The sequence below is a fragment of the Microtus ochrogaster genome, linkage group LG7_11 (assembly GCF_000317375.1).
Source record: "Microtus ochrogaster isolate Prairie Vole_2 linkage group LG7_11, MicOch1.0, whole genome shotgun sequence".
Taxonomy (NCBI): domain Eukaryota; kingdom Metazoa; phylum Chordata; class Mammalia; order Rodentia; family Cricetidae; genus Microtus; species Microtus ochrogaster.
The window spans coordinates 3,675,994-3,689,024 of NC_022032.1; the positions used below are offsets into that span (position 1 = coordinate 3,675,994).

At 37.4% G+C, this 13,031-nt stretch overlaps 1 protein-coding gene across 2 annotated transcripts in view; it reads right to left on the reverse strand.

Moving 5' to 3' along the window:
* Positions 1–13,031, reverse strand: part of Hook3 (hook microtubule tethering protein 3) — an 84,582-nt gene that overhangs the window by 48,696 nt on the left and 22,855 nt on the right. For both annotated transcript variants that reach the window (XM_005362470.3, XM_013352022.2), the window contains exons 3-5: positions 12,181–12,253; positions 9,344–9,394; positions 3,366–3,498 (exon numbers count right to left, since the gene is read on the reverse strand). In XM_005362470.3, coding sequence (XP_005362527.1) covers positions 3,366–3,498; positions 9,344–9,394; positions 12,181–12,253 — 257 coding nt within the window. The remainder of the gene's footprint in view (positions 1–3,365; positions 3,499–9,343; positions 9,395–12,180; positions 12,254–13,031) is intronic.

The window sequence follows — 13,031 nt, forward strand, 5'->3', positions numbered from 1 at the left end:
GAAAAATACAAAAAAAAAAAAAAAAAAAAAAAAAAAGAATCCTGTTCAACTGGAGCCTTCTTCCTTCCTTTCTGTCTAACTTTTATAATACTGGAACGTGCTTTACAGAGCTGTTTTAAACAGCTGTGAACTCTGCTAATAATATCACCTTGCCAGACAAGATGTGATCACTAGAGCAATAGTGGCCTGAGTGTTATGAGAGTAATCAACCATTTTTTATCTGAATTTTAGCCCCGCTCCACAGTAGGAAATCATATTTGGTAATGTAATTCTGGTTAAAAGTCCATGGCTGGGGAGGCTATAGTCCCTGAATGGGGTGATCTCACTACTGTTATTTTGTTATATGAAAATGATGTCATACAGTCATCTGAATATTTACGATTATACATCTACATTAGTGCTGTTCTCACTCTTGGTCAGAAAAGCTTCTGTTTTCAGTGATTAATACAGAGACTCGCAACTGGGTAAGTGGCTGAGAGTGCTCAGTCCTAAAATGAGACCTCTGTATCATCCCTCTAGGGCTCCAGGAACAGTAAGCACTAGAGGACAGGAAAGAGTGCTGTGAGGTGAGGTGCTGTCTTCTGGACACAACACAGCTGGTGAACCCACACCAATAGTGGCTATCTGGATTAGATGGGGGCTATCAATGTGCCATCGCTTAAAAATATTTTTTGTAAAAGAAATCCAGTTTAAGTAAAGCAATTCTAAAAATGGGAGTCGGTTAGTGAGGTGAAGGGAAAGCCCTAAAACCTATACTTGAGTATTAAACTTATTCACTACTAGACTATGAAAAAAGTATAAAAAATAAGTAAATAGAAACTTGTTATTGCGTTTTCAAGTGTGAAGGAGAAAAGAGTGAATGGGAAAGGGAAGCTTTGAACTAAAAAACAAAAATCAAAACAAAACAAAAAACTTAATACAATTACAAAATACTGTTTATCATTTTGAATAGCTCCCAGCCCCCTGTTTTCCAGCAATACTTCTCGAAATTCTTTATTGACTATACAAATATAGTTCTGTGGGATTTTTAAGGCACTGAAAGATAACTTGAGTATTTCTTACTTTGAGCTATTCTTAACCAGCTGTCCTTCAGCTAACCCATGTCTAGACTCGTTATATCCTTCCCTCACAGCATTTATGGCTACTCTGTAAAAACTTGCGCTATGATTTATTTTTCCTCCACTCAAGCTCTATGCTTGAGGCTTTGTGTCTCTTTTGGTTGGTACTATAGCCCTCTTCCATAATTTCAGTTCAAGAAGCATTTGTGACATAAATCAAACCTATGTTAGGAAAATGGCCCAGTGAATAGGAGTGTTGTGTCAGCATTAGGACCCAAGTTAAAATCTCTAGTGCCCAAATAAAAGATGGGGACAGCGGTGCATGCCAGTGACCCCAAAGTTGAGAGCAGACAGGCAGGGTTTAGCAACTCTAGCCAGCCAGCCTGGCCAAAACAGAGAACTTCAAGTTTGTAGGACATCCTGTCATAAAGAATAAAGTGGAAAATGATAGAAGATGAAATCCAATGTCCTTCTCTGGCCTCTGCATGCAAACGCATGAGAGAGACCTACCATGAGCATGCAGCAGAACACATACATCGACAGAAACACACCTCCCAAAAGGCAAAAGTAATGCTTTTACTTTACATATAGTAAATTTGAATGTATTTTAAATAAGTGATCCCCATACAAATTAAGTCACATTTCCCAAAGGGATTAAAAAAAACTCTAAAAATAAAAAAATACATTATTACCCATGAATCAAAGGTGGTCTTCAAGTAATTTTAACAATGCCACAAATTGGAGTTGCTATACACATAAAAACACTGCACTTTTCCCAATATCTGCAATCTGAATTTAACTTACTAAGAACTTACTAACTTCTCTAAGTCTAATTAGTGGTTTTACTAATTTACCAACCATATATGGTAAATTATGACTTGAGTATGACTTATCCTATAAATGCCACCTAATAAGTGACATTTTTAAAATTTGCTAGCAATGGAAAATTAGTTTTCTATTTTCTGGGTATATTAAACCACACTGAAGAATAGGTTCCATGCCAAGCACCATATGGCTGGCCACTACAAAATGAACTCAACGGTATTGTTGTAGACTTTTTGTAATTTGTAAGGCACTGAAAGATAACTTGAGTATTTCTTACTCTTACTGCTTTGTTTGATTGGGCAAAATACTTTTTCTCACTCATCTTTTGACTATACATTATGGTTGATCATCTTGTGTTTTTATTCTTTTAAGGAGAGAGAAAAAGCAGGAGATGGGAAAGGTATGAGAGGAGTTGGCAGAGGGGAAATCATGATCAGAATATATTGTATGAAAAAGGTTTCCAATAAAATAAATTGTGGCTGTGGCAGGTATGGTGGCAGATGCCTACAATGCCAGGATACAGAGGCAGGCAGATCTCTGTGGAAATGATGCCAACATGGCTTACAGAGCCAGGTCCAGGCCAGCCAGGGCTATATAGTGAGACACTCAAAAAAATAAAATTGTGGCTATAAGAACTTGTAATATGAGCTGGGTGGTGGTGGCGCATGCCTTTAATCCCAGCACTTGGGAGGCAGAGGCAGGCGGATCTCTGTGAGCTCGAAGCCAACCTGATCTACAAGAACTAGGTTCCAAAGCTACAGAGAAACCCTGTCTCAAAAAACCAAAAAAAAAAAAAACCCCAAGAACTTGTAATATATAAGTAAAAAGGAATTACTGTCTCAAAACTATCAACATCTGCATATGTATTTAAAAAAATATTAAAAAGTCACATTTCCATGAAATTAACATTGTTTGAAACATTATTATGTACAAGATATTGGAATTATTTACATGTCTTGTTACTTAGACCCCCTAATAATCTTGTGAGGTAGGTATTAAATGTTCATTTACTAAGAATATGAAATAAAGATTAGATTTGCACACTATCTCTCCATAGACTGTAAATGTGCAACTATATCTTATTCTGAAGCACAGAAATATTTCCTAAGTTATCATTTTGCAAACTGAATTAATATTTTATCAATAAAATAAATATCACCATTTGTAGTTAAAATGCATTAAAAACAATCTATTGAGGTTGGGGATATAGCTCAATAGTGAAGTACATACTTAGTATGAACAAAGTCACTGGGTTCCACAGCCAACATAAAAAAGAACAATATAAAAACTATTCAGTTATATATAGTTATATAGTCTTAGAAAAAGGGATGGAATATGACCATAATCAAAATTATTGACTACCTTTTGGAACTCATTTAAACATGAAGGCAAAGCTGTAGAAGATGGGTAGCCATGGAAAGATGCCATTTATCCTGGTGCTTGCCATACAAAGTATCAATATATATTACTTTCATTAGTTACCTTGCTTCTGTTCACAATTCACAGCACAGCCGAGAATGAGCTGGAGCATCCTTCCGAGCTCTGCTGCATCAGAATGCTCCCCAATAAGGTTCACATCAGGAAGGGTAAAATCATTAATCTGCTGTCCTAAAATCTGAATGGAGACAAAGAGATTATAATTACACTCATATTTATAGCACCAAATAAAATGTTGAATAGAAATAGATTTGTTATCACTAGAAATTTACTGTCAAGGCCAGAGTTGTTCTGCCAACCTCATTCCCAATTTCTCTTCTTATTTCCTACACCTAAATTACAACTATCACGCATCCTGGCAACTTAGTCCCTAATCTGGTACGTGGTATGTACACCGAAAAAAAATTCATATACTATTGATCCTCCTTCTGTTCTAAGAAAGCTTGGATGTTTGATCTATAATGAATTATAACCAGAGTGGGCTAAACTAAAAAACAACCAAAACATTGGTATTAAAGAAAAATTCACACTACCAACAGTGAGATTCCCCTTCGTTTTGTCTCTAAAAATGTTTGTAGTAAGATACTCTTAACAGGAATGAGAATGGCAGATCCCTTTAATGGAGAATATGGTCCCAAATGAAATAACATATGCAAAGAAATGGGAATCTCTGTCGGGTAACCTGTCAGTGAAAGCCCCTGGGAGGTGGAGCAGTTGTTGGTTGAGCAGCCACTTCCATCTTTAGCACCACATAAACCAGGTATGGCAGTCCATGGGTATAACCCCAGCAATCAGAAGGGCAGAGGAACAGAAGTTCAAGGTTACCCTTAGTTATACAGAAATATACCATCAACTCAATTAAATTTAATTGCTCTCCTGCGTAGGTAAATCACTCTCCAGCAGTAATTAAAAACAGGAAAAAGGAACTGTTCTGGAGACCTCAAAAACAGCAGCTCAGTTTCCTGTCCTTGAGTCAGAGATGTACTTGGTTCCATCACAATTCTGTCCTCAATAGAGGCCTGAAACAGCAAAAAGGTTCAGAGGCACTGGTTTGTGTTCTGGTTTCTGGTTATCATTCTTTTAGGTTTACATAGCAACCTAATGAGCACACTGCCTGGAAGCTAAGCATGATCAGGTGCTTCTCTGATCCTTGAAGCTGTGCCAAAATTCCAGTCTAGCCACTAGGATGAGAAGGTGTTAATGAATACCTTGTGTGTGGACAACTGGCCTGACAAGCTTACCTCCCAAGCCTCAACCCAGTGAGGCCTGATTAACTCCTAAACAGGGACTGTCAGTGGCAACCCTTTCTTGCTTCCTTTCTCTTAAGCTATCTTCTATAATAAATCTCCTTTCTAAAACTTCATCTTCTGTTGTTTGTAAAATTAATATTTGAGTTCACAACACAAAGGACAAAGAAGCCACTAACCTGGGGTAGCTTTAGTGGTGAGGGACCCTAGTCCCCTAAGTAATGTCACCTCAGTGAGAAAGGCCTCTTATATTTAAGGGCCTCCCCTCCCCTGCTTTTCTCCATTTCAAAAGGATATGCATCTTTTAAATATAATGGAAATGTCTACTGGGAAGAAAATGAACAGAAGGGTTGGAAAATGAATAAAATAAAGATGTGCTCATGGGAATAAAAAATATAATAGGATGTTGCAATGGCTAAGCAAGAAAGGTATGCAGTTATCTCAGGAGTAGATAAAACACACAAGCAGTAAAAAGAAAATTTGATTGAGTAATCAAAGAAATTTGAGTAATTAAAGGGTCAGCCCAGGAAGTTTAAAGGTTCACTGAGAGTTCTACGGAATAAAAAAAAAAAGAAGTAGAAAATTTTCCTAAGACTAAAACTACTAGGTATTTAAGTTATTCAGTTTTTAAGGATTTGCTAAATGTTGGCCAAGCATAATAAAGCAAAATCCATGCTCAAAATGCACTTTGCATCAAAGCACATTTTCATGATCCTCTCCCTGCAACATACGAGTCAGTGGAGAAAATGTGAGAAAAGAGGAAGAGGAGTTCTCAGACTGAATACGAGAAGTAAAGACAGAACAGAGCTTATTTACTTTCTCGTTGATTCTAATTAAGAATGAAAACGCTTATGCTTTATTGCAGGAATCTCAATACTCCACTCCCTCTGGGAGCATTCACAAAATAGAGGATATAGGTAACACTTTACTTTTCTAGTCCTGAAAAAAAAACCCTGAATTTTAAAATGGATATCATCTAAAGGATTTGAGTCAGACTATGAACCTTCATAAATGTTTCTGTAGGTACGTTTATGTAGATGTCTACAAAATTGCTACCATATTGTATATACAGCCCTAATAAAAACATTTTTATGGTTGAATACTATTTTCCTAATAAATATTTCAAAATTTCCTTGTTCCAAAACATGTGGCTAATTTTCAGTTTTGCATCCTATAAAATAACATGGAGGTGGACAGCTCTTCAGTAGTTTTATTTTATTCTGCTTTTTTGAGACATGAGTCACTAAGTTGCCCAGGTTGGCTTCAAATCCTTAGGATCAAGAAATTCTTTTACTTTACCCTCCTGAGAAGCTACACAGTTTAGAAAAATTTTGAAAATAAAGTTACTGTGTCAGGGTTGGAGTGGCTCTGCCTCAGGAGGTAGAATCAGGAAGATGAGAAGTTCAATGTTATCCTTGGCTACATACATACAGAGGTAGAGGGCAGTCTATCCACAGGAGATTCTGTTTTTTATTTTAATACTGTTTCAAAAGATGTATATTTTACAAAACTTTCAAGATAAACAAGGATTCTACCTTCATGAAATATATGAAGCAAGGAAAAGACATATAAAACAAAGTAACTTAGAAAAATACATGATTACAAATAACACTGAATGGTGAGGCTAAAAGGGGAGCTTGGCAGTGAATCATGCAGTAGAGACTCATGAAGTAACGCTGCAAAACAAACACCAATGCTCAACACCTCAGCCCTTCTCATCAGCACTTGGTAGATAACCTGGTATATATAAGAGCACACCAAGAAAGCTCCAAAGGTGCCTGTCACCTGCAGGGACGAGACTTACCTCCTCTCTGGGCACAATAAGCATAGCTGGGTCATGCTAACTGGGACATAGAATGATGCTGCAGACTCAAAGTCCAAAGCATTGCCAATGAAGGTTTTGTGGAGTACGGTGGGGTAAAAGGGTGGGAAAAACAGAGAAAGTGAGGAAGTATCAGAGCCTGGGTTTCTCACTGTGAAGTACTGATGGCAGCACCCATCTGGTCAGAGTGCAGCATCAAACTACAGTGACATGTAGAGAAATAGTTCCTAAAATATCACCATCATCTTTTCTGACTTAAATTTTCTATTTCCTTTCCACTGTGGTATTTTTTTGAGAAAATTATAATTTTTAATTTTCAAAATAAGCAAATATGGTGCTTAGGGCAAAATGATTACTTCTCATAATCCCCAAAGATCTAGTAAATATTACTTCTTAGTATCCTTACAGGTAAGTTCTGGCCAATGAACAAGAAAGTCCCAAACAGTTATGGTGTTTTGCGCACTTGTTCAAGATGTTCAAGTGCTCATTTATATATTTTAAATATCACAATTTTCTTGAAAATTAATGCTGATTTTTAAATTATTTGAGATGATTGCAAAATTAACTGTCCACTACAATATAGCATTGCAGGGGGTTGGAATTGAACAATGACTGCGTCAGGTCTGGCCCCAACCTTGTTTCATAACTAATACTATAAAGGGATGGGCAATGAAATAAATCTGCGTAAAACAAGACTGTAGACTGATCCTGTAAGAGTGAACCACACAAGTTGAGTCTGGTGCTACAGGCCTTCAATGCCAGCTGCTTGAGAGATTGGTGCAGAAGTATATCAAGTTCAAAGCCTGCCTGGGCTAAAGGTCAAGGCAACCGAGGACAAATTAACGAAACCCTCTTATACAAAAAACAAAACAAAATAAAAAACCAGAGGGCTGGGGGTATAGCCCAGTGTGAATGAGCACATCTGCCTAGCAGAACAGCACAAACAACCCAAAGAAACATGGAACACTTAAAATGGAAATTAATGTAATCTCTGCTTTTCTCCCTTTACAATCGTCCTGACTTGACAGAACAACACAACAGTGAAAAGTAAAATTGCTCACCAGTTAGTATTTTAGCAGTCTAAGGACAAACTAAGGACAACTTAGTTCTGTGTGGTCGCAGAAGAGCTGAAGAAAGCTCCATTTTGAAGGTCTAATTGATTTCGCTGATGATGATATTAAAGGACATTCCAGTACTCAGAAGATGGAGGCAGAAACATCAAAAGTTCAAGGTCAACCTCAGCTACATATTGAGCTTGAGGCTAGCCTGGCCTATGTGAAACTCTGTCTTGAAAACAAACAAGTCATCAGGCAGGACATGGTGGCTCATACATAGTATACCAGCATAAGAGAAGTGGGGCAGGAGAACTGTCCATGCGTTGGAGGCTAGCCTGGGTGAAGTGAGGGAGTGTCCCCTGAGCCAAGAGCATCCAGCTGCACCTTCAAGCAGAAAAGATCATCCAGCTGAGCTTGTTGATGACTGAGACCCCGGAATAAGGGCATGAGAAGGCAAAGAGTCTCACCTGAGTAGCCAGCTATTTCCTACCACCTACTATACGCAACTCTACCTTAACTGCACATGATGTCAGAGAGGGGTAGTATATATAGAACAAGGAAGACTGTATTTATCTATGTGGCTATGGCAAAGCCCCCTCCCTGCTGGGGAAAGGATTTTCAGGTGTGGCATTTTTTAGCAGCAGGAAGAGAAGCACCCACATCCCTTTAGTAATCCTTTACCTATGTTCTCTGTAAGGAAGCACAATAAACCCATTGGTTTCTAAAGAGTGAACTTTGGTGGAATTGTGTCTCCGTTTGTCATTGGGACTTTAAGAAAAGGGGTAGATGTTGCTTATGTCTCTCCCTGGAAGGAATTTTAGTAACGCTGGGGTATAAATGAGTTTCTGGACAACCTGTATTACAGAGTAAGCCTTTCTGAAAACCCATGGAAAGGACTACAGAATGATACCAAAGTTTGAGACTTGCATTCTAGGCTGGATGTGATGGAATGGTGATTCTCAGCCTTCTTGATGCTGTGACCCTTACATACAGTTCCTCATATTGTGGTGACGACCCCCAACCATAAAATTATTTAATTGCTACTTCATATCTGTAATTTTGTTATGAACTGTAATGTAATGTAATGCAGGATTATCTGATATGTGACTCCTCTGGAGTCGAGACTCACAAGCTGAGAACCACTGAGATAAAGCCCCTCACTAAGATGGAGAAGATAAATACTACAGACATAAATATGGGTATCTTGCTTGCAGGGAAAAAAATGCCAAGAAAATAATACATATTTCTGGGGAATGTTATGTCCTATTGACATCTGTGATGATGAAATGAATTAGTTCCACTGTGTGAGTATCTCCCCAGCAATGCCTATGTTCTGATATATCTGAAGGATGAGGTGAGATCAACTAGAGTTTAGGAGGTAGCTGCTGGATAAAAGACAAGTAGCAGGGCCAATCACAGTGCTCCAAATGAGCTCTAAACTACCTTGACAAGTACAGGAAGAAAAGATGGTGCAGTATAAAACAAAATTTAACATATTTTACTAACCACGTACAAGCTACTCCTAGCAATGAAAACTATTGATGTTTACCACCTAAGAGATAACTGGTTATTTGAACCAGCATCCTCAAAGCTACAAAAGGGGAGAGAGAAACTATTAATGTTGACATGTTTTTTTCTTAAGCTTGAAACTATGAAAAATTTAAACCACTGTAATATTTCCAAGTAGAGGGGCTGGAGAGATGGCTCAGAGGTTAAGAGCACTGGCTGCTTTTCCAGAAGTCCTGAGTTCAATTCCCAGAAACCACATGATGTCTCACAACCATCTACAATGAGATCTGGTGCCCTCTTCTGGCGTGTGGGCATACATGGAGGCAGAATACTATACATAATAAAAAAATAAAAAAAAAATTCCAAGTAGAATGAGAAAAAAGATCTTACCTCATGATTGTAATCCAAGATTCCTTTTAAAATTTTCTTTAAATTACTTATCTGTTTAGAGAGAGAGAGAAAAAGTGGGTGAAAGGCAAGCACAGATCAGAGTACAGAGTAACATAAAAACTCAAGTGAATCACAGAGCAAGTGCAAGCTAAGCATTCCAGACCACAATTCTGAAGTCTCAAGTGGGCCAAACTCCAAAAACTTTTCAAAAGCATGTTGGTACTTTAAACCATTTGGAGTTTGGAGCATTTCAGATTTCAGATCTTGAGATTAGGAATGTTCAACTGGTCAAGTTTATGCAACTTCTCTAAACAAACAAACAAACAAACAAACTTCTAAATTTCCCCCAAAAATTTCTTCTGAAATCTGAAACACTTCTGGCTCAATTCCCATTATGGATATTTAAACTGTATGAAAAACAAAACTTAATAGGATATTTGAAGTAACAACATCAGAAAAAGACTATTGCTTAGTGATAACACTATGGGGAAATAAATAACCTAACAGATTATACAGACTATTGATAAACAAAAGAAATAAATGTATTATTCTTAAAGACCCGACCTTAAATTTGTGCTATTTTTTCTAACTTAAGAGTATTAAACAGAAACTACTGCTAAAATTATCCTTGGAATTCTTTTTAAAAAATTAAAAATTAATTTACACATATGCGTGTTTTGCTTGTATGTATGTTGGCTCCCCTGGAACTGGAGTTACACAGAGTTGTAATCTGCTGTGGAAGTCTGGGGAATTGAACCTGAGTCCTCTGGAAGAACAGCAGTGCTCTTAACTGCTGCGCCATCTCTCTAGCCCCTTGTGGTCTTAATCCAGGAAATAATCTCCAAATTCTTCCATCGTCAAGAAAAGGCTGGGTTTTTTTTTTTTGTTTGTTTGAGCTAAATACCAAACAAAGTAAATAATTATGACCCTGGCAGCACAAGCCTTTAATCCCGGCACTCTGGAGGCAGAGGCAGGCAGGGATGCTCAAGGTCAGCCTGGTCTACAAAGTGAGTTCCAAGACAGCCTAGGGTAAACATAGAAACCCTGTCTCAACCCCCTCCCATAAAAAATTACTATTGTATCCTGAAATACTAAAACAGACTAATATTAAGTATTGCAAAACACACCAGTGCTTTAAGGAGGACCATAGGTAAGATAAGAGGAAGAATTTCACGGTGTCTTAGGGTACTAACTCACTCCAGAACTTAAGTTCACAAGCTATTTTTATCTGAATAAAATGACAGGCAGATTAACTGCATTATTTGATTAAAAACTCCTAAGTTCTCAGCTGCTTTTGACCCTCCTCATACAGTTAAATTTGCATTGGGTTAAATGTGCCATATCCTGTCAATCATCCTTGTGATCTGGTTGAATTCGTTCAATGTTAGTACTTAGTACATTAGTTACGTCTCTTCCTTATATGAACTGTTTTGGATTTAGGATTCATCAGTGCTCAACCTGTAGCTGGGTACGTCCTAGAACAATACATCCTAGAACAAAAAGACAATACAGTTTGAGGCTAACAAATGAAAGAAGCTAAAATACTTAGTTGCAACCTTCTGGTTTAAAACATTTTTACAAAGATTTATTTTATGTGTATGAGTGTTCTGCTTACATGTAAATATGTATGAGCACCATGTGTGTGCCTGGTGTTCTCCAAGTCAAAAAAGGTTACGGGATCTTCAGAATGGGAGTTACAGATGGCTTTGAGCCACATGTGAACTGCTGGTTCTGTAACCTAGGTCCTTGCAAGAGTAACAAGTGTAACAAGTGCTCCCCTACTAACTGCTGAACAATCTCTCCGGCCCCTGAATACACTTATTTTTAAGAGAGAAATAAACTGAAAAGTTGCTTATTTTTTAAAAACAATAAAACAAGCATGGTGTGCTTACTTATATGCCTGCTAATCCAAGAGGTAAAGGCAGGAAACTGTGAACTCAAGGCAGATTTAGGCTGTACAGCAAACTATCCAAAAATAAAACAAAGCCAAAAAAAGACAGTATCATAAATAAACATTTTGTATTTCTGAAAAAATATATTTGGAAATATATCATTTATTTCCTATTTGCTCTTCTAAGCTGTTAATTTGTCATACTTCCAACACCTGAAAGTGGAACACCTTAAAACTGATACAGTCATTTAAGATAGTGGTTTTCCCCATGGCAAAAAGTTACATTATTTTATTTTAACCAATGGCATATACAGTTGAAGAAGTGATTTATAGAAAGGTTCTTGCACTTGTCATAGAGAGTAACTGGTAGAGCTGCAGTGTGAATACAGGCTCCCTGACTCCAAAATCCTGCCACTAATAGGCTTTACTGACTTACAGTACGGCATATCCTGACAGGCAGTGTATCAAGTTACTACTAATCTTCAATTCCATATTATTTTGCTATAGGCTTCCTAAATAACCTTCTAATCTTACTGGAAATATTAGATAAAAAAACAAGTATTATAAATGTGGTGGTTTGAAAGAAACAACCCTAGGGAGTGGCATGATGAGGAGGTGTAGCCTTGTTGGAGGAAATGTGTCACTGTGGTGGTGGATACTGAGGTCTCCTTTGCTCAAACTATGCTTAGAGTGGCACACAGTTGCTTCCTGCTACCTGTTGATCAAGATGAAGCTACCTCTCCAGCACCATGTCCACCGGCATGCTGTCCTGCTTTCCGACATGGACCACACCTGTGAAACTGAAAGCCAGCACCAACTGAATGTTTTCCTTTATGAGAGTTGCTCTGGTCATGGTGTCTCTTTACATCAATAGAAAACCTAAGTGAGCAATAGTAAACACCAACACAATATTTAAAGATTTAAAGATAACAACAAAAAGAAATACCTTTAACCTCCAATTGTCTCCTACTTCAGTTTTGATTCTGTTTAGCCAATTATCATCGAAATATGCAGGATCTCTGCAAATAAAGAAAAGATGGATTAAGATCGTGTAGCTGTCAAGCTTATGAAACACCCAATCCCATCTCATGTCGTCATTTAAGTGAGCCATAAAATATGTATATATGTATATGCCACATGCCAGCATTAAATAATCCATGAGACCAGATGTAACACACATTTTCTAAAATCATTTTGAGAATTTTGATAATAAATTAGGTATATAAGATATATTACATGGATATTAAAAAACTAAAATACACATTGTTAATATATAGTTACTATAGTCTAAAAGTGAGTTATAGTTGCATAAACAGAACTAGAATTGTTAATAGCATAAAACTATCCAAAGCCAGTCAAAAGCAATAACATGCATTTTTTCTTTTTTAATTAAGGATCTTTTAAATACAATCTTTTCTCATTTTTCACAGCTATCCCCATTCCCACTCCTTCCCCTCCTCCCACCTCAATCTTCTCCCCACCTCACTCCACCTCCACTCCTCAGAAAGGGTGAAACTTCTTATGGGGAGTCAACAAAGTCTGACACTTCACTTTGAGGCAAGACCAAGGCCCCACCCTCCATATCTAGGCTGAACAAGGAATCCCTCCAAAGAGGGATATAAAAGTTATAAACTAGATCTATCAAAGTCATTTTGAACTTATGTTTAAATTAACTTGTCTATTCATCTTTTTAAACTTATTTTTCTTATTTGATAATGGGTGTATGTGAGTGAGCGTGCACAAAGAGGTAAGAAAGGGCAGTAAACCACTTCAAGCTAGAGTTATAGGCAACTGTGA